Source organism: Parambassis ranga, chromosome 1 (assembly GCF_900634625.1).
Source record: "Parambassis ranga chromosome 1, fParRan2.1, whole genome shotgun sequence".
Classification (NCBI taxonomy): Eukaryota; Metazoa; Chordata; class Actinopteri; family Ambassidae; genus Parambassis; species Parambassis ranga.
Genome location: NC_041022.1, coordinates 8,491,312 through 8,513,896, shown reverse-complemented (window position 1 = coordinate 8,513,896; position 22,585 = coordinate 8,491,312). Strand labels below are relative to the sequence as shown.

Here is a 22,585-nt window from a genome sequence, read left to right as displayed (position 1 = left end):
GTACTTAGTGTTTTAATAATGGAAAGATGCTTTGGAGCTGAGGAAAAGCCCATGTAATGATTCCTCCTGTTTTTATGTGATTCATTTTTAATAATAAAAATATTCAGTTGCTATAATCAGTCTTCAGCACCCCATGTGGACTACAGAAACAGGCAGGGCTTGTTGCCATGGTAGCCAGTAAAATGGCAGTGAAACGTGTTGCAGATGGGAGATGTTAGCCTTGTAATGTGCTAAACATTTTTTAAACAGTTTAACCCACACCATGATATCTTTTAGATGTGTGGCCTGTCATCGTTTTATATCATATATAGTTTTGGAAGACACTGATTGACCTAGTCTGTTGTTTATGTATGACGGAAAACCTGCTGGTGTCTGACTAATTGTTTGAAATTGGATAATGCACACAATAAGGTCAACTACTGTCAAACTCTGAGTAGCTACAGTGCATGTTTGTTTTTTGTTAATATCACAACTGGTTATTTTTCTTTTGTTGTGTAATCTTTGTGCGCAGGTTTTTTGTCTTCATTCCAGAAAACAATTTATTCTAACTTCAGGCAGACGCAACGCCAAACTAATCATAACAAGCTCATCATTCCTGGAAGTGTGGCAGCACCAGTGTGAGCTCATCATCCCTGTGACAACGTAATGGTTACCACGCCCACGAGGCACGAGCCAACACCTGGTGCATGCATGTGTCTATTTGTCCATCTGTGTGTGTGTTTCTCAGCTTCAGTGGTCTTTGATCATGGAGTCGAGGGTAAAAACAGTAATTACTGATGTAAACGCTAAACGTTCTTCCTCACCCTCCCTATCTGTGAGTAATACAGCAGAGGAAGAGCTCATTGTCAAGTCTTTAGTCAAGTCAGTCAGACTGTCAGTCAGGCACTCCTTCCAGGGATAAAAAAACAGCTAGCCCTCCTTCCCTTTCTCATGACCTGCTGATGTTTCTGTGTGCACCTTCTCTTTCTTGTTTTTTCATTCCCCCTCTTATGGCTTCTTTCACCTCTTTATCCTGGCCCCCCACTCTGATTACTCTGATTTCCTTTCTCCTCATACTACCCGTCAGTACCTCCTTCACCTGACAAACATAGAGGTGATTTGCTCTTTCCTACACTCCCTCCTCCTCTGCCTTGTCAGTCAGTCCCTCCCTCTCCAGACAAAAGCAAAGCGGTATAATGGTGACTAATCTGTTGAGTAAACACATCTTTCTCTAAATACAAGCTGCTTCTTTTTTTCCCCCTAAAAGTGCTTCCCGAATGTCTTTTCTTCTCACCCACTTTGTTCCCCGACATTTATTCTGTCTGCTGAACTGTGTCATCTTCTTTTCCTCTCACCTGTTTGTTGACTCAGATTTTATCTTATCTCTATTTCGTTCACCCATCTGATTAGGTGCTACAACTCTTTAGCACCTAAATGTTGCGCCTAAATGCTTTTGTGCCCCCCTGTTTCTACTGTTAAATGAATATTCAATAAATTATTATTGTTATTTTATGTTATTTTATCAATATCCTTCTTCCTTATTTTGATAACTGCACCCCCCCCCCCCCCCCCCCCCCCCCGTCTGATTCGTCTGTCTTGTCCATCTTACATCCTGGCAGATGAAAGGCTGCTGGGTGTAAATACAAGGTCAGCCCCATTATGCTCCACTGTCATTACCTCAACCTCAGCTTCCGCTGCCACCACAGTTCACAGCCTGTCATTAGTCAGCTAACCCGTTAGCGCAGTGTTAGCTGTTATTAATCATTACCAGTATTCACCTTCACCTTGTTTAATCAGAAGGAGAGTGGGGATTGCATGAACCAAAGAATAGTGAATATAAGTTGTAGTCAAAATAAGAGCTTAGCTGTTAGCATGACTTTGTCTTGTTTTTTTAATGAATCTTGGAGGATTATTGACATGTCATCCTGAGAGTGTTTGCATGCTGACACAGCATAAGTGTGAAGAAGTCTGATTTTATTTAAGTATACAATTTTTAGAAGTTGTTTTGAGGTATCAATTGCCTATTTATGGCCAGTGGTTGAGGTATATACAATATGTATATGTAAAAAAACTATTTACATATAAAGAAATATTGTAAGAAATATTAATGAACCCTACGTGGTTAGAGATAGTTTTTGTATGTGTTTTGTAATAATTATACCAATATTAAACATTTGGTGTGAGAATGATCTGACACCCAAAGCTACAACAATCGCCACAACACGGCACAGATAACAAAGGCACAGATACACAAACAAAGCAGAATGAAGAGACCAAATGAGAGAGGGCAGGTGAGAAACGGAACAGGTCGTAAGAATATACAGACATAACATCATCTGTCATTTACCATCAATGAATCAGTGTCACACTAATACACAGAACCACAATTACCCAACAGGAACAGGTATCAAACAAATGTCATTATTATGTTCATTAGAAATAAATCACAACGAAATGTGTTGAGATGGAAGGGTGGAGGAGGAGGCTCGTATTATCCCAAACTATTTTTAAGACAACTTAATAAAAAAAAAAAATCTAAATAAAAAATGGAGAGATACATGTTTCAAACAGAAATGATTTTATACTGGGGAAAAGAAACAAGAGTGGACTAGTTTAGACTCTTCTGGGAGATAATTAATAATCTAAACCACTCTGATAAGGAACAGATGCAGAATGAGGTGGGACAAACACATTACAAGACATGTCAGAAATAGGAATCAGCGAGGAAAAGAAACACAGAGGTGGGAACCTACTTACGGCAAGCCAGACCAGAATTTACTTTTACAATAAATCCAATTTATAATGCAACTGACATGAGCACCCAGGGATCCATAGACAATAATGCTGTGGGACCTGACAGAAAGGCTATAAAATTTGGTAAATAACAGCTCATTCTGGTCAAGCTTGACACATAACGCTAAGCTTATAGGAATATCTGAGACATCTATTCTAACCTTACAGAAACTAAGGAAGAAAAAGAGTGAAGGATGAAGGATGGAGGGATGAAAGGACAGAGGACAGTTAGGTCTGTGTACCTCCGCCAGGTCAGAAAAGAGGACTTGACTGGCGCTTCGCCTCAAAACGTCCCAGTAACTCCGTGCCACAAACTCCTGACTGTCTTTTTTTAGCACCTGTAGGAGTGGTCAAGCAGGGCCAGGGTCAGTTCACCACCAACTCAACCAGAAGGTCAGGAAATACTGTAAACTTCCAATACCCACATTATTCAGGAAGTTCAAATTTCAACTGTACAAACATATTTATCATGACATCACATAATGTGGCTTTCAAACACAGGAAATCCAATCCGTTCAGCTAAACCAAGAAAAATATAACAAATAATAAAATAAACTGCCTTCAAAGTGCAATAGGACTGCAATAGGATGCAATCAACGCAGATCGTACACAAACACTTCTGCTCCCTTTACAAAGAAATTTGCATTATGTGTTTATGAAAAAATAAAATCCTGTCTGGATTATTGCTAAGGAATCTGCTGTAAGGTCACTAAACCACTAAAGCTACCGCTCCATTATTGTGTCTTCGTGTTGAGACAGCAACTAACACAAGCAAAATATAATTAAATTGGAATTTAAAAAAATATTAATAAATACATTTTAACAATTTATACACAAATTCATCCTTAAGCAAGTTTTCCTGTATTAAACCTATGATTTAACACTAGCTCCTCTTATATCATTGGAAAACAGCTGCTCTGTTTTAGTGTGCATTCTACCCTAATAACAGCTAAGCACAGTGCGGGGCTGCTGACCACCCACCTCGCTCTCTCTCTCTCTCCAGGGAGAATGCAGTGGCGGCCATTTTAACATGACCCTGCACCGCTCTTAACTTCACAGTGACAATGCAGCTATCCATCACAACACTGACAGGAAGGAGTGCCTGTGTGTGTGTGTGTGAGAGAGAGAGAGAGAGAAAGAGAGAGTCTTGTGACTGGTAGCCAACAGCGCACATCCTCCTCACATATTTACAACACTGTTGTCCATCTCCATTAGAAATATGAATTACCACTTGGGGTAGACTGACATCTTTGGTGATTATCATCATATCTCAAGGGAAATTGGAGGTAAATGGACCTAAACGTGTTATTTAAATCATAATATTAGGCATTTATAATGTAGAAATCTGAATCTAACCCATATTATTATGCAGAGTTTTTCTTTTTAATATAGCAGTTAAATTTAGCCTTCTGTCCCATGGTATCTGTGGATGCTCTCATTCATCCAGGTCATAGTCATATCCAGGAGTTTAAATCGAGGCCACTGGAGGTTTCACCACTCCCCGAGTGACTTCTTCACCTCTGCTACTGTTCTTGTGGGGAAGGGGTTGTTGTTCTGGTCGTTAACTGACAAGAGGGATCTTAGTCATGTGAGTTCCTGCAAGATCCACACAGAGGTCCTGAACACATAAAAACACACATTCAGTGTACGCCACCAGAACAGTAGCGGAACTGAAAAAGCCACTCAGGGGAGTGGCGAAACGTCTTAAAAAAAACAAGTCCAGTTTCCTCAATTTAATCTCATAGAAAATCTCATGGGTTTTATAAATAGAAAATCATCAATAATGTCTTTTCCAATAAGAAAACTCAGCTGACAAATGCACTTCTTTATAGTAATATAATATAATATATATTATATATATATATATATATATATATATATTTATATATATATATATATATATATATATATATATATAATATATACAGTTCTTCTACAAATAGAACCAACTGTAGCTCCAATAAAAAAAATGCTGCTCTCTCTTTGTATTAACAAACCTTCCCCCAACACAGGCCCTGCCAAACAAACGGCACGTGTCCTAAACTGCTGCAAAATGAAGTCTGATTGTGTTTAGTGTGTGTGTGTTTCAGGTCGTTCTAAATCACATCACTCTCTTTTTCTAAGAGTTCATGTCTCCTGACCCCTTAAATCTATTACTCTTTCTCTGCCATTCCTCTGTCCATTAATTCCACCCCCGCCATCGTCTCACGATCAATCAATCAGCTGACCTGACAGATGGACACCCTTTCTTTCCAATCTCTCTCTATCGCTCTCTTTCTCTTTCCATACATCCTTTCAAGGATCCTACAGTGTGTTTTTAGTGATAACAGAGGATCAGGTGGTCTAGGTCAGGGTTAAGGCTTTATCAAAGAGCAGGTCAGGACACAAAGGTGGATGACAGGAGGATTAAACACCGTCCTCACAGTGGCCTGATGTAGTTGACATTTATACTTTAAAGTACCTTCTTCTTTAAAAACTCCAAAGAAGACATTATTATTAGATATTATTATTGTTGTTGTTTAAGAGATTGATATGGGTTGCAGATTCCAGAACGTCACCGTGCCTGGCCAAGGTACATAATTTACTGCTCTAACCATCTGTGGATTACAAATACAACACTACACAATTTATTTTAACAAGCTAAATTTGTCACCTTCGAACTCAGTGAGGTTCCTCCTGACCTAACTATTGACAAGAGCCTGCTTCTACCACCATGTTAAAAACCCAGATCTGTTCATCTTTCCATTAATTTCTTTATCTATAAAGAGCATAAAAAGGAGGCTATGTTGTTACGGCTTTGGATACATACGCTGTTCATGGGGGCAACCTGATATCCATACAGCTGCATACTCTAACGCACAGGGAGAGACATGAAGAAGAGAAGAGGACAGAGCATGCAGTCAGAGAGGAGGAGGAGGAGAGAAGGTAAAAAGACATGTTAGTACATGCAAGAAAGGAGGATGTGTCATGTTCAACACATCTATGATTACATTTTAGAATACACACTTTGCATTACAACACTGTGCACTGGACTCTTAAAAGATGATGTGCAGGACGATGCACTCATCTAAATTTAATGAGCTGCTACACCTTTACCAAGATGTACCGGTTATAAAAGCTATTTTTGGCTAAATTGCTGCCACATTTGTGACCAAAATATAAGGTGCCCACCCTCTCCAAAACACTGTGGACAGCTTCAGCAACAGACTCATGCTGCCCTGCTTTTTTTAAATGCTACTAGTGGACAAACTGTGTGACAGCCTCAATGACTACAAATTATACCTCAAACACACTTCCTCTCCACTGGTTTTTTGAACCTACATGTCAGCACCAATATATCTGTGATAAGACCATATTGATGAACCTTGGAGGATTTATCTGTGGCGTAACATCTTCAACCTGCAATTTAACAGTCATTAAGCCTGCAGTTATAGCTATAGAACACACTACTGTGTGTAGTAAGGCAAAGTGGTGTGTGTGGTTTCTAAATGTCTATCATAGAAGTGCTGGGAAAGACACACTTATTTGAGAGTGTATCAGATATAAAACAGTAGGAATAACTCTAACAGAGATACCACATAGTCAAAAACATTTTTTACGAGGCAGCATGCAGTTAAAAGAAGTTATATGAAAGGTAGTTGATTTTCTCACCTGCTTAAATACAGATGGTAACTGACTCGGATGACAGTGTGTCATTTTAACACATCCACACGTACATGACACTCAATAACTTTTAAAAAATGGCACGTGGCTCTTTACACTGATGGATGGTGTTAAAATGCCATTTAAAGAGGATATTTCAACAATTAACCCTTTCCCTCAATAAGAACATATGATGCTGCCCACAATTATCCATCAATGTGTCACTGTATTAACATTAGTTAGCCATTTCCATTCACCCCTGTGAGACACCGTCTATTACCACATTTCTTACCAACTGTGCAGACTTCTCAGCATCTCCTTTCCTTCCTTTCTTCTCATTTTTCTTCCGGAAGATCTCCTGAAGCTGTAAGGAGAGACAGGAAGAGGATCTCATTGACAATTCAAAGCCAGATCTAAAGCTCTGTTAGAAGCTTAAATCCTCACATGTACAAACATTCACCAGGAGTTCACCAGGTCACTGCACTCTTTCATGCAGGTCTATGCTGTGATTCAGGTGATGGGTCTTTTGGCAGCATGATTAAGAGAGTGTTGGTTTTCCAGTTTGACTTTGGAAGTGATTTATGTTCACAGATATTAAAGGGAAAATCAATGATGAATCCAATATGGTGGAAAGCTGCAGCTGCAGTGCTGTCAGTTACTTTTAGTTGTTTTTTTTTTTTATTACACTGCACAGTTATTTTTAATTTATTATAACTTAAATAACTGAATATGTTAGAAAAGTAAAACTGTGAACAAACTGTGAATAATCAGAATAATTAATAATTGATGATTGATGATTTGTTGGACTACTAATGTTAGGAAACCAGAAAAATCAGCATTCAATGTGTAACCATTGATGTGGGAATGGTTCTTGTGTCCCACACCTGCCGGCTCCCACAGGATTTTAAACTCCATCCTTGCTGATGTGCCCTCCCACTCCCACCAGCCTCCACTGAGACTCTGAGCCCTTCTTGCCTGTAGCAGTCTTTTCAGTTGAAAATCTGTTGGCTCCATCCCCCAGGGAAAATACCACATGTGTGGCCCTCAAGATAAGCTATAGTTAGCAGGTTTTTAAAAGGACAATGTATAGGTGGAGAGAACTCAAAATCGTCAGCAAAAAAATGTTTTTTAATCTTTCAAAACAACAACAAACAAGATGTAAAATACAGTATAATCTGTGTTGCAAAGATATCTACTAAGTTAGCATGTTAACCAGCTAGAGCCTGATAGTTAACCATAGCATAACCTTTTTGGTATAAACAGAATTCATATAGGATGTGTTTAGCTCTTGTCATGATCCTGCTGTGTCCACTCACTGAAGATTGTGTAGCATAACAATCAGATTATCATGAGTGTTTTAATGGTGTCTATGCTGCAGCAGTGCCTGGTGATGTTACAAACAAACACTATCATGCTCTAGTGCCAAAAAAATAAAACAATGTCAGGTCAAGCACCGAGCAGCAACTGAGCAGAGTTTTTTGTGCAAATTGTATCTTTATACTAGAAAAAAATAATTAAGGTAGTGTATAAACGTAGGCAATTAAACATAAAACATAGCATTACATACATAGACATATCTATATCTAGATATATAGATGATGTAGATGAAGACAGACAATCAACACTATTGCCAATCTGATTTAAAACTCTACCACCAAATATGAGTTTTAATTTAGCATAATTTATTTTAAAATTAAGAGGAAAAAAAGGATGTTAACATAAACATTTAAACTCAGATGGATTTTCTCTCAGGGACTCACCACCAAGAACTCCCTCTTGTCCACCATCTGGTTGCCGTCTGCATCAAACATATTGAAAGCAATCTTAAAGCCAGCATGAGGCTCTGGAGAACAGAAAGGAGAGCACATAGAGTGAGTGTGTATGTGTGTGAGAGTGTGTGTGTGAGTGTGTAGGGCAGTTTAAAATCTATTATTAGCAACGGAAGAAGCGGTACATACAGTAGCACTGAAAGGAGGGAGAACAGGTAAAACAATTCATCTATATGGACCGTAAGCTAAACACACAGCTGTTTACAATTCAGATAAAGCTTCATTCAAATGTTATAATGAATAGCTTCTTTCTCAGTATTTCTTACTAAGGACAAATACTGAACTTTTTGATGTAGGGCAAAGACCGAGATAATTAGATCTATTTTCTTCTTCTTCTTCTGTCAGTCTCTCATTTTCTCTCACCCCAAGGGGAAGGGGAAAAACCAGCAAAATTTTTACATAATTGCATCTTCTGGGTGGGCCTAAGTATAGTATAATATCTTTTTTTCCAAAGCCATTGTTCTACAAAATAATAGTAATGCTGAGAGAAACAGGTGAAGGAAGTATAGAGACTCACTTGTCAGGATGCAGAGCAGGAACAGGTACTCTGTGTATGAGATGATGCCTGGTAATGACATCAAGACAGAGAGAGTTAAAGAAAAGGTCACTTCAACACACACACACACATGTACACACACAATGTTTACAGATGTTCAAAGACTGTGGGCCTCCTGAACCTCACACACACTAACACACATAATCCTTCCTTTCATGACGATAGCATCTTAAAATGTGTCTTCTCTGAGCTCAACAGCCTTTTGGCCACACACCGCTTTCTGCACCCAAAGTGTCCAAAGTAAAGAAGACACAGGCTGGTGTGTGTGTGCGTGCGTGTCTGTGTATGTGTCTGTGTTTGGATAAGCAAGTGAAAAATGTTTTAGGTGGTGATCCTTCCTCGCCTCAGGCACATTTAGGAATCTTTGTAGCTCCATCTCAGCTCTCTCAACCTCTTTTTCGCTTTCTGTCTGATCGTTCAGATAGTTCAGGGTGACTCGCTTGAGTGTTACGGGAGACTGCCTGCCCATTTGTGTGTATGCGTGCATGAGTGTGTGTGAAGGTGAACATGACACCAGTTAAAGCCAGTGTGAGCCTTGTGTTTTGTTGATGCTTGACTGCTTTGTGTGGAGGAGCTGGTTTGGAACTGAGTTCTGTTTTGCCCATGTCGCCTGAGCTCTGTCAAGACAGAATATATACTCTGAAGCTACTCAGGTTTCTGCCACACAATTAACATGTTTACATTGCCAGAGTTTTAGTAATGTACTAATAAAGTGGATACATGCTCCAGGCATTGACAACAATGGAAGTTGTCAGATTTGAGTATTTTCTTTTAATAAGTAACACATCTATCAAAGTCAACTGACATGCATGACAGCTAACAACATGGATTTGCATTTACAATAAACTGTTTGTGTCTAGTATGAAAATTCCCAGCATGTTATGTCAACTAATCATCACCTCACCATAAACTCATCCCTGAAACGCTTCCATTACTCTGATTCCTACAACCAAGACTGTCATGCTGTACCCACCACACACACATGTTACACAAAGTAAAAAAGGTAAATGACACATTCATGCATAAACAAATGAGCAGTTTAGAGGTAGTAAACACAAATGAGCATACAGGTATTATCAGGTGCCGAGGGTGTGTATACGTGTTTGTGGGTATTACTCCAACAGTAATGACAATAAAGACCATAACTATGATAAATATGAAAAGATTCAGGATAGGATCTTGTTTTTTTCAGTCTATGACTCATTATATCTTTTTTTATTTCTTTCTCCATCTCTGATGGAAAAAAAATAAAAAAGGGCCCGTCCTCCTGGATATCTGTCCCTGTAGACTAAATCAAACACACATAAGTTACAAGCTGAACATACTGTACTTCTGTTATTACTGTAGAGGAAGAAAGGGGATGCATCACACATGGTGTGCTATATTTAGCATCTCCCAGTGTGTGTGTGTGTGTGTATGTGCCTGTGTAATTATCACTATGGGGATTCAATCCCAGCCCGTGTGATTCCTCTGTTACACACTCCTGAAGCAAATGCTTAATTAGGGTGAGCTTCTCTCCATCTTTCCCTTTTTGCTGCTATATAATTGTTTCCCAAATGCAGCAAAGACGTGATGAGGGAAGAGAACAGGAGAGAAGGGTGTTTATTTCTTTTTCCAGCAGGTTGTTTGGCATTAAAGAGGGACGGCATGGCATCAAACCCCAGATTAGGGGCACCAATGGTGACACACAAGTACTATTTAATCACACACCAAAAGATAAGCCCTGATAGAAAGTACAAAAAGCTCAAAATAGCTGAAATTATTTACTTTAAACTGTGAAGCTGCATATTCTTTTAAAATGACCTTCTTATAACAACGACAGCATAAAACAGTGCTACAGAGTCTTGACGTTTGCATGTGTGTGCATTTGTATTAGTGAGTGTATGTGTTTTACTCTCTCTGACCTCTTTCTCTCAGGTTGCGGAACAGTTTGGAGGATCCTCTCCATACTGGGGGTGTATCTGTGAGGATCTTCTCCAACTCCTGGCAAAAACACACAAAAAAGAGATGCATTAAAGAAAAAACACAAAGCCTGAGCTGCAAACGGGCAGAACAGAGTTACACACCATAAGGAGGTAAGCAAGGCTCCTACAACCAACCAGAAGGGTGAGGTTATTGAACATAGAGTATAAAGTTGTATAAATGATCAGTATTTGTGACCATATGTGATGCTATGGAGTGTTTGTTTGTCCAGTTGGGTTTCTCGCAGTCTGGTTTGATGCCAGAATAGAGACTGCTGTCCCTTGTATCTCTGGCTAAAATGAGGACTGAAGCTTTTAGCTTACAGACAGTTGATCTAAACATGATCTAAACACTCCACCGAGTACTCCACTGGAAGGCTACTTATACCATGAATAACCATGACTAAACCTTACGTGCACATATTGATTATAAAACAGAAAGATGAAGGAGGCTGAATGCTTTCTGGAAAAACTATTCTGTACATCACATTATAAACTGCAGAACAGATTCTTGCTAGATAACTGATTGACAAAATACTAGTCAAATAATAATAGTCAAAATAATAAATACATTTTCCATTAAAGCATGTAAAAGATTTCAAGTAACAATCATCCTCAATCAAGCAATTATGCTGTTATAAATGCTAGCAGTAATTATCATCTTTGCAATATAGATTAATACACATGCACATGTAGAATCTTTCCATTTTAGGGAAACCATATAACAAAGCCAGAAAAACTGGATTGAAATTCTGAAAACACAAACAACATGCAACAGAGGCCTGTTTGCAGTGTGGAGGAGCAGGAGAAAGAAGGACTTAAAGTGTGTGTCTCCCACCTGTTTGGTCAGGGACCTCCAGGGCCTCTTGTCTGCCAGGGAACGAGACAAAAGAGCAGAGAAGAAGGAGGGAAAGAGGAGAAGAGAGTTTGGGTGGGCTTGGTTAGATAGCATCTGTATGATCTAGAAATGGGTCTTAATGTGCCGGGTACAGTCACAACACACACACACACACTCCCAGTATATACACTGTCATCATCACAGGCCCATTTGTACCGTCTAAAGTGCCCCGTGCTTGTCTTTGTAGTATGTGGAATGTCCCCGTAAAAGCACATACTACTTTTGTTCTGTTTTATACAACAAAGTTCATCTAATTCAACTTCAAAGGGGGCATTAGAGGATGTCGGCTGCCGAGAGGGGTATGTGCGGCTGTATCGTGTGTCAGCGAGCCAAGGCTAGATGTAAACACACACATACAGGTGCACGGTTTGCACACAATTCAATCATACGGCCACTGAAAGAAAGATGTGGTAGATTTTTGTCTGTGATAATCTGACATTTTTAGAGCAGTGGTCATATGGGAAAAATTGATCCAATCCAATTTAGATATTTACAGAGCAAGAGAAGGGGCACATGAGAACAAATGGAATGTGAGTGTGTGTGTCTGACTAACATTAACTTCAGACTAAACAATAGCTGTAAAGCCATCTGCTTTGAGGCTGGCTGGCCAGGACTAATCTGTTACGACTGGCAGTAGGCTGTCAGAAACTGCAAAGATGTCTTTAAACACTGATTTTAAAGTGTTTAAAGATGTGCCAAAATAATATATCTTATACTTGACACTGACTTCCATACTGGGAAATAAAATGGAGATCACACAAGAGAATTAGAACGCAACAAATTCAATGAATGTCTAATACAAATAAAGCTAAAATTCTAATGTTTTGATTGTGCTAACTGAAGTGTTGCACAAATGTTTTACAATTATTCATGGTCCCATTTTGTTTAAGGTTTGAATCCACCTTTTGAGTATGATACGTACTTCTTGGTTCACTCATGGTAACCGACTCGATGAAGTTCTGTGGCGTCATGTACAGCTGTCCTTCATACTCCACAGAGCTGAACATGCGGAAACGATACTCATGGGATGACATGTGCACATCTCCGTCCTCAAAGTCAAATGGGCGTGCCTGCAATGTGCCAAAACACAAAACAAAATACAGCATTAGTTTGTGGCCGGCATGATGATGTAATGATTCAGCTTTAAGTCAAATTGTGTCCAAGACTAAAATCATAAGAAGTCACTTAGACTACACTATAGGCATGTCTAAAAATTAGGGATGGATACCAAACTCTCTACTTTTGAAGGTAACAAGATTTTCGTTTAATCAACCTATGCAAAATCACCATAGCTTAGGGTGACTTCAGGGCAATGCTCCACAAGTCAACTATACCCTCAGCTCAGGTGGTAGTGTGGGCGGGCAGCTCAGTCCAGTATCGGCCTAGTTACCAGCCTTTGGTGTCAACCCTTTACATCAGTTTGATTCTCTTCTATCTTCTAAAGTTGCTCTCATTTAGTATTTTTCTGTTTCTGTGAGAAAACAGTAACTACAAGCCCGGCTTCATGTTAATCAACAGTGACTTCCTTAAGCTGCTGAGCGGCAATGCTAAATCATACAGCAGCATCCACTATTAACTCACTAGAGTTAACTGCTTTACCAAGAAATAAGCTATGTAAATTCACCACTCCAACTTTCACTAATTTACCGTAATGCTGTTATTAAAAACCTGTAGACTCTACAGGTTAAACCTTACCTAGAAAAGCATACAGTGCAGAGTGTAGCCATTACGCATATTTACAACATGAATAGATGAACAATCAGCTGACCAGAATCGTTTAGTTACTCTTCAATTATAAAATTTGACTTTCACAACAGAAAACTCCCAGGCAGGTAATTCATTCTATGAGTGTGACTTTAACAGCTGGGACAGCTTTCTCTGCAGCCTGAACTCAGCAGCCTCTCACATGGTATGTGCCCCTTCACTGTTTTTGAACCCTCTATAATGAGGAGATCCATCTATTCTTGGCATCATCTCCATTTAGCTCTCTGAGATTATAAATAGACTCTGCACCTCTGGCGCAGTGCAATAAGAGGAGAACAGGGGCACACACACACACACACACACACACACATAAATACTTTGTCACTACTTTCTACTTGATTAGCATTTGCCTCTCTCTCTATCTCTCTCACTGCGAGGAGCCAGGGCTTCTTCTTGATTAGCTGCAGTGTAGCAGAGCTGCTACGCCAACAGATTGTACTGCATGAAGCTGTGTAATTAGCAGAGAGGTTTCCAAATTTAAACCTGTTTGGCTGCAGGCCCCAGCACACAGAGGTTCCTTTTCAGCTCAACATGCTAATGAGCACACAGAGTCATTCATAAAGCTTTGATGCTGACTTTCACCAAGGGGGTTTTTGAAGACATGAATAGGACAGTGCTGGGCTTCATGGGAATGCACTGTAATCAAGTGTAAGAGCACAGAGTCCCGTAGCTTTCACTCTCACTAATGAATGAAGTTTATAAAGTTCTGCAAAGGCAGCAAGGTCCACATGCTATGCTGCACAACATAATGTGAAGAGTAACCTAAGCTCCTTGGAAGAATAATTCCTGGCAGGAACTAGAAAGTACACTTTAGTGCGGTTCACTGTGTTCTTGTGTAGTTGTAATGTCATGTATCCACACTAAAATCTGTTTCTCTTGCCTGCATAGCAGATGCTCCAGGTGTTTTCCCCCCAGGCAACCTGGTGTTTTCCCTTCACAGCTGCAGCTCTTCACCTCTCTGCCCAGTTTTCTCAGTAAAACTCTCTTTCTCCATCTCTGTTCCTGCTTTAAGTTATTTCAGTTCTGTTAAATTACAGACATAAACCAGTTCTTAAATCTGAGGTTAAATTGCTGACACACAGTTTGTGCGCATGTTTACTTGATCGCTGGACATCTGAAGGAACTGGGAGGTCCACCAAATTTACAGTTGTGCAATAAAGTCTGCTTGCAGATGGTTACATGAAGCAGTAAAGAGAAGGATGAACTTAAGCTTGGTGTGTAGCATGGTTTTGTCCACAGGTCTCAGGAGCCTGACCAACCTGACCAACAGTTTTTTTTCTGCTGTATGGTTGTCCAATAATCAGAATTGCTCTCTTATTTTCATGTTTCTCTTGAAAATGAGTCTCTACACAGCAGGTATCCTGTTTACAAGCTGAGAAGCTTTTTTGTTTTCTTTTGTGTACATTTTCTGATCCTTCATTTACTCTCTGGCTGCATGTACTTTGGTGGTTTTAGATGTTTCCTAGCAGCTGATGAGCCTCTGATCTCAGACGCTCTACAACCTGTATTTATATTTATTATGTATTTATTTACATATGCTGGATAAAGAATGAATCAGCACAGTGTGTATTCTGGGGCTAAATACATACAGGATAATGTGAAATTGCTGCAATGCTGTTCCAGTTCAAGTAACCTCACATTGCAGGACACCCATCATTGTTCCCTACTTTTTCTTCATAATAAATTAATTAAAAAAAAATTAAATAAAAATGCTGCCATCATTTGTATCTCCTTATCAAGTAATTAGCAGTTACCAAAGTGCTCAGATATGCATCAGGGCCAACAACTCAACAGCTATAACGTGTGATAGGGATTAAAACAAAGGACAGCGATCTAAAGAAAGGTTAAAATCCTGCAGCATCATGGATACAGGCACGTGTGAACAATTCCAGGCAACAAGTAATGTGTGCATGAATCCTCATGATGAGCACCTAGCAGTTGCTGCTACTGTCAGTACACACATACATACATACATACATACATCATTATGAATACAAAATGTGCCTATGTACATATGTATGTGGACAATGCTCATACATGTGTCAATGGATAAATTTTAAAAGAAAAATTGATCTAATATATTCTATCCTCCATGTCTTTATAAAATATGGTATGATCAAAAAACAATGTTTGACCATGTCCACAGTAAGAAATGAAAACAAAATAAAGAGAAAGGGGGGAACATTCACTATCTTCTGATTCTAGATATTATGGACATTATCGACAGCATAACTAACGGCTTAAGGCATGAAGAATCAGCTAGAGTTGATAGACAACATTTACAACTGGACACTTCACTGCATGCAACCAAAGCCTGCTGAAATGTGGCTGGTCAATATTGCAGGGGGAACAGACCGAAAACTACTTAAAGCAGTTAGTGTTAAAGGAATGCTTGTCATCTTATGGCCACTTCTCCTTGAAAATACTCAGACAGTTTACAAATATCCACATCATAGACAAACTGGCTTTTACACCACTCATGGATGTAATGGCATCACTTTGATGTAAAAAACTCAAGCTCAAATCCTCCAATGACATAATTTATCCCTGAGTATAATCAATAATAAATGAGGATGCACTGTTGTGCATTAAGTTACTTAGCATTTGAGCAGTTCACTATTACATTAATATATAATAAGAAACTCTTTAAATATTATCAAATAAAACGGGCATGATTACTACATGAGGCTACTCATACTTTCACTTAAATCACGTGTTTATTTTTAAGTCGGTTCTGTGATCTGTCCCAGCACACAGCTGCCTGACAGTGGTCACAGTATCCTCCTCTGCTTGTTGTCATTTCAGCACCAGCTCGAGCGGAGAGCGCCAGTCATCCCTGCCTCTGCGCGCGCACGTCGTCCTGCAGCAGCCAAACAGTGAGCAAACTGTTTCCACTGGGCGTGCAGGGAACTAATGACACGGGTTATCCGCCCAGGAAAGGAAGAAAAAGCATTTAAAAAAAACTGCCAGGCCACTCCATGGCCTCAGAGCAGCAGCAGGCCTGCGTAACGAGGCCTAATCTTTGTGGAAGGAAATGGGAAAACACTGCGCGTTCTCGGTGCTCTATTTTCGTTCCACGGACCTGCGCTCTGTGGACGAGGCCACTGTGTCAACATTGACACTCTGAAGGCAAATGGGCCACCGCTTCGATACGTGCCACTAAAGGCCAGCAGCTTCCTTGTTGCTGTTCGGTTTCGGCCACCTACCTTCTCCTTGGCTTCCACAGTAGGGATGGACGGCAGCAGGTCGTTGATGCTGTGCCTCCTCATCCTCTTCCTGCCTCTGTCGCTCCACATATCACTGCAGAGGTAAAGAGCCACGGCGCCTCCCGCTGCAACGCACACCCCGGCGGCCACACACCTCCCTGTTCTCCCTCCATTCGCCGCCTTTTCGCCCAGAAGCTCGCTTCTTGCCGCCGACCAGAGGTTCGCCCTGCCGACCAGTGCTGCCACTCTGCGGAAAGCGGCCATTGCTGCCGTGGGCGCTGCTGTTGCTGCTGTGCTGCTGCTGTGATCATAAGTTTGCGGGCAGCTCGAAAACTATCGCGTTTCCTCGGTTTCATCGCGAGATGTGCGGCCACTGTGTGGATAGCTGGGAGTAGAAGTGACACACACAAGCAGAGAGAGAGAGAGAGAGAGAGAGAGAGAGAAGGTGGACTGAGTGGAAGTGGGAGATTAATTTGAACCATGGTCAATGGAGACCAGTGGTTTGAGCTCAAGAAAATCCTCAAACTATCTGGATAAAAACAAGGTTTCCATACACCACATTCAGTTGATTCCACTATTATGAAATGACTATTAAATGTTACATTTTTAGTAAAAAAAAGGAAAGTAATTTAGATTCTGTTCATGTATTTAAAAACATAACTACCTCTAAAACCCACAAAACGTCTTTCTAGAGCAGCTTATAATTAATAATAATTACAGTATGATAGCAGTTTTTGCCAATGAAAAACTCATCTGTCGCGATGATGTCATTTTGGATGCATGCACATTCAGTGTTTTTCAGTATGTCCTTCAAAGGTGGAATTTGAAGGCCATTTGTCTCACAGCAGGATTGGCAGACCTGTTTCGAAAGCTAATTTGATAGATCTGTTGGTCACAACGGAGCAACAGGTGGGGTCACCACCGGGCACCTCACAGGTGCAAGATGGGAAATGCTACAGGTTTATTGGATGAGGTAAAAACCAATGCATTGACATGCCATCCAGCAGTCGGCATTAGCTTTTTTATTAGTAGAGCTACTTTTTGCACAGAACTCATCAACCCTTGACTACAATGGAATTAGTCACCCCCTATTGGCACTGATAGGATGCCTGCTATATTGTCTGTGCAGTGCTGAATGGACTGAATGTCTAATGTGGGCAAGTGGGGATTAGCTTGTGTCAACTCACCTGGCTGTCACTGTTCACTATTGGGCCAATTATGGCATCAATTTATCAATTAATACTAAAATATTACCATTAGCAGCAATTTCCCTGCTTTAAACAATAAAGTAGAAAGCACATTTATATCCTCAAATGTGTTAAATTTTGAGTATAATGATGCATAAACTTTATAGAAAAATGCCCAAAGCAAAGTTCCAGCAAACAACTGATGACAGAAGTATTATTATAACTATGGAAATCACTCTGAACTAAGATATATGCTAAGGTTGAGGGGCCCTCCATCTCCTATAGGATGTGATTAGCATGGGTTTAAATTATTAAAAAAAGCATTTACTTTGTCAATCTTCACTTTTCACTGAGGGTCAGCATGGTATCAGTTTTCCAACTGGATCAAAGGGGCCAGAGGAGGACAGATATCAAACACATATCAAAGATGAACTCTTCATGTAAGTCCTCACATGTAGGACTAATGTTAACCTGATGGGGCTTTTCTAAGGACTTTGATGCAAAGAGAATAAAGGGAAGACGTCTAATAGCTGGGCCCGTCACCTGTTCACACATGAAGCACAGTGGATCACTCCACCATTTAGCTGAAAGCAGATCAAACAATGACTGGCGAAACCTCTTGGTAGAAATAAATCATTTAAAAGGTTGAGTATGGCTATTAAACCCTTAATTTGTCCCTTTGATTTCTATTTTGTTCATAACCCAAACTAGATTAGTGTACCAAGGTGACTAATCATAACAACAGCCTGTTTAATAACTGGCTGACTGATGGCAGTAAAGTATTTTTTTTCTTATTCATTTTCCAATTGACATATTGGAGATTACATTATGAAATTACATTTTTTGAAAGAGGCCTTCTGAATGCTGCTTTCAAGGACCCCTGGAGTTCCCCAGACCCCAGTTTGGAAACCACTTGCATTAATAACCTCTAGGCTACTTATTCAGTTATTCCATTATCCAGGCATTCGATTAGGTTGTGATTTCTTTGTGTGCGTATGTATGTGTGTAGGGTGGGTGAGGGGTGGGGAGTATAACCCTGGGGGCCTCCACCACCTCCTCATCACCCTTCTCCTCCTCCTCCTCCTCCTCCGGTCGCTACATGGCTGGCCTCTCTGTAATGTGTCCCAAACAGCAGCAGCAAAATTATATTTTAAATCATGCTCCTAAAACTGTTCACGTCATGTGTGTGTGTGTGTGTGTGTGTGTGTGTGTGTGTGCGAGGATGTGGCGTTGTATTTGACGTCTTCATTGATGCCAGGTCGATATCCAATACATCAGGATCTGATCAGCCTGAGGCCATTCCGATCGATCCAGTCTCCTTTACAAAAAGTTTCCTTTTGTGAGTCGGTCATAAATACTAATGAACCGAGGGAAAGGTAGAAGGAGGCACGCGTCTCTCTCTCACACACACACGTGCACGGAGCACGTGCACACTCAAAAACAAAACCTAGATTCCTACAAAGCTGTGTAATAAAACAAATACACTCCACTGTGTGTTGTGTAGAAATCTACGCGTGCGTCCACCAACACCTCTGCACCCTCAACTCATTTATCAAGGGGACTCCCAGGGGGACGTGGAAGCTGTGTGGGCGCGTGTGTCCCTGTGCACGAGTGTGGGTCTGTAGCCTATAGCTGACAAAATCAATGCCATATAGGCTGGAACATGGGGCCCTTTGGCCCCGCGGTTGGGCATATAAACACACGTTCTAAAATCCGCCACATAAACTGCGGGTTGACCCCAAAAACTATGATTTGAATGAACAGCACGCAGAGAAAAATACAAATCTGGTGAATCCTACGGAAAGGCTGCCTTGCACAGGGAAATCATAATACATGAACAGAAAAGTTTAAAAAATAATCTGTAGTTGATACAACATGGGGCTGTATGGTCACTAAAACAGACAACTGTGTTTACAAAAACAATTAACAACCAATTATTTTTTTTGAAGTGCTTCAAGTGTCAAGTGTCAGGGTATTTTCTGAGCTCTCAGTTCAAACAGGTATATTCCCTTCTTCTGGTTGTTATTGCCTGATCCCCTTACAAGATCCCTGCGCTTTGAAGCCTTAGTGTCTTTGATTCGTCTTTTAAGACCACAATTAAGGATATATATGGGCTCCTGCGCTGTTCAAAGCATCGTGGAAAGATCAATGAAGGGATTGACAGTCAAGTGATGTCGTTTGCACAGGTGTGTGTGGGTGCATGTGTACGACTGTGTGTGCGGGCGCTGTAAACGGCGTACTGGCGTGCATAAAACGGGAGCAATAAATCAACAACCGAGTGCGAAAATTACGCAAATGGGGGCTTTCCTCCCTTTCCTTCTCTCTGCACCTGAGTCATTTCGAAACGGAGGGGCGTGGAGTTGTAAAGCGTTTAGGATAATGGCAATATCACTTTCATGCTGTTTGACATAAACACTCTCTCTTTCTCTCTATTTCACACACTCAAGTTGTCGCCCAGTTGCGCACTCCCCCTCTGCAACTCTCACAGACACTTGCGCAGTTTAAACTAGCCAATTCATTGCTCAAGTGCCCATGAGCAATATGTCTGTTTGAGCGTCGTGAAGAAGTAGGCCTACTACTGGATAGCTCGGGGGGAAGTAAAGGAAAATAAGCCTGTCAGGCTAATTTGTTTTTAATTTCCTCTCAAAGTCCCTGCGCTCTGTGCGCTGAAACTGAACATCAAAGGTGAGACAGGAGAACAACGAGCAGAGGGATGAAGGGAAGCAGGAATGAGCCATAAAGGGAGGGGATCGGGGCTCATTTGCATAAAAAGGCAACTCTGGGTGAAGATAAAGCAATGCGTTATATATATATGAGGAGTGAAGCACACTAGTCTCATTGCGCTTAATGCTGTGAGAGTAGCATACCGCAGAAATAAGAGGTTGCTGAGGTGAGCAGGAGAGAGAGAGAGAGAGAGAGAGAGAGAACCCTGATGTGCACCGGAGCAAAGGGGAGTATCCCGAGGAGGAGAGAGAGGGAGAGCACGGAGAAGAGGAGAGAGGGATAAATAGCAGAAGAGAGGAGAAGAAGGGAGACGGGCTGCTGCAGCCGGTGGCACGGTCATAGCCCATATCAAGATAACGCAGGAGTTTCATTTTATGACAATCTAATTAACAGTGCGTAAGAATACGCACTCCCTGCACGATCAACTTTTCTTTTTCTTTGCTTCACGGGCTGACCCTCACTCGTTTTCGGAAACAGAGGCTTTCTCTGCCCATCACTTGGATCTCCTGCAAACAGGATCGTGTGTCTTTATCTGTGATGGGGGCAGCGGCCGAGGTTGGGAGCTTCGCCAACGGATTTTTGGACAGCTTTGGCCACGCGGGTGCCGCTCCGGCTCCCGTTGGCTCTCATTTTGTTCTCACCCCAGCCGGTGCGATGGACTACAACTCGGTAACCGGACTGATGATGGGAGGACACGGACAGCAGCAGGAGCACCTGGTGTCCGCGGAGAGGCTGTCCCGGAGCCTGGCTGACCTCAGCCATCTGAAAGGGATTCTGAGGCGGCGGCAGCTTTACTGCAGGACCGGCTTTCACCTGGAGATCCATCCCGATGGAACTGTGCAGGGCACCAGGAAGGACCACAGCAGATTCGGTACAGAGCAAGGATTATTATTCTTTATGTTACTATTAGAGTAGGTGGTAGTAATGCTATTAATTTTGTAGCAGGTAACCTGTCAATATAGAGACACATGCAGGGAGAGATTTATAAGTCCACTGATGAGTTTTGCTTATGTGGCTAATAATTGGATTTTAATGACCACTTAGGTCAGACAGGTTAATTTCATAATACATATAAACCAGTATACCTTGTTTAAGCTGCACTTAGATGTTGCAGACATTGGAGTGAAACATACATTATCTCTGATAAGCTTTCCAGGTGGGACAACAGTTGGAATATGTCATGTTTGCACATTTCTACCACATTTCCTCTGTGAGATTAGATTGGAAGCTTTTACCAGTTTATCATCCAGCTATCCAGATAAACAGCTGCAGCTTGCGGCAGATCAGAGAACTCTTTACTGCTGCAAGGTTGTAGCACTTCTGCCACTTGATTTAATCCATTTACAAATTGGATGTGACTTTATGAGTCAAAGTTCTGTCAGATAGCTGATGGCATATTCCATATTTAAGCAAACAATGTTTATGTGTACTCAGTTATTAATGATGCTGTCTAATTTGTGTGCAGGTATTTTGGAGTTCATCAGTCTTGCAGTGGGACTGGTCAGCATCAGAGGGGTTGATAGTGGCCTTTACCTCGCCATGAACAGCAAGGGGGAACTGTATGGATCTGTAAGTACACACTCAACACAGATTTCATATATGGACTGATATGTGTACCCACAGCCAGCAGGTGGCACATTTTGCACTATAAAACTCATATTCCTCCCTCCTTCCTGTGTTCTTCCTGCAGGAGAAGCTGTCAGCCGAATGTGTTTTCAGGGAGCAGTTTGAAGAAAACTGGTACAACACCTACTCCTCTAACATCTACCGGCATGGAGAAAAAGGCGCATTTTACTTCGTTGCTCTGAACAAAGACGGGACGTCCCGGGATGGAACAAGGTCAAGGCGGCATCAGAGGTTCACTCACTTCCTACCAAGGCCTGTAGATCCAGATAGAGTACCGGACTTGTACAGAGACATACTGGGTCAGAGCTGAGACTAAAGGGGTGTTGGTCTGAGCTGAACAGCAAATCAAGAAGTGCAACTATATTCATCCCCTGCTTATGGGAGATGGAGGATCTCGTGGACAAAACAGGATCATAAAAA

At 41.1% G+C, this 22,585-nt stretch overlaps 2 protein-coding genes across 9 annotated transcripts in view; one reads left to right on the top strand and one right to left on the bottom strand.

Moving 5' to 3' along the window:
• The window catches only part of micu3a (mitochondrial calcium uptake family, member 3a), a 50,680-nt gene that overhangs the window by 5,892 nt on the left and 22,203 nt on the right, over positions 1-22,585 (bottom strand). For 3 of the 8 annotated variants that reach the window (XM_028401101.1, XM_028401110.1, XM_028401118.1), the window contains 9 exons: positions 16,629-17,013; positions 12,581-12,728; positions 11,599-11,630; positions 10,704-10,782; positions 8,761-8,808; positions 8,175-8,257; positions 6,707-6,778; positions 5,582-5,623; positions 3,015-3,110 (listed from right to left, as the gene is read on the bottom strand). In XM_028401101.1, the coding sequence (XP_028256902.1) occupies positions 3,015-3,110; positions 5,582-5,623; positions 6,707-6,778; positions 8,175-8,257; positions 8,761-8,808; positions 10,704-10,782; positions 11,599-11,630; positions 12,581-12,728; positions 16,629-16,892 (864 nt within the window). In that variant the 5' untranslated portion in view covers positions 16,893-17,013. Of the gene's footprint in view, positions 1-3,014; positions 3,111-5,581; positions 5,624-6,706; positions 6,779-8,174; positions 8,258-8,760; positions 8,809-10,703; positions 10,783-11,598; positions 11,631-12,580; positions 12,729-16,628; positions 17,014-22,585 lie in introns of those variants that run through there. The other 5 variants (XM_028401144.1, XM_028401135.1, XM_028401126.1 and 2 more) reach the window with 4 other exon arrangements.
• LOC114433131 (fibroblast growth factor 20-like) lies at positions 21,077-22,475 on the top strand. Its single transcript, XM_028401491.1, has 3 exons — positions 21,077-21,410; positions 22,005-22,108; positions 22,230-22,475. Exons 1-3 carry the CDS (start codon positions 21,077-21,079, stop codon positions 22,473-22,475), a joined length of 684 nt encoding a protein of 227 aa, XP_028257292.1.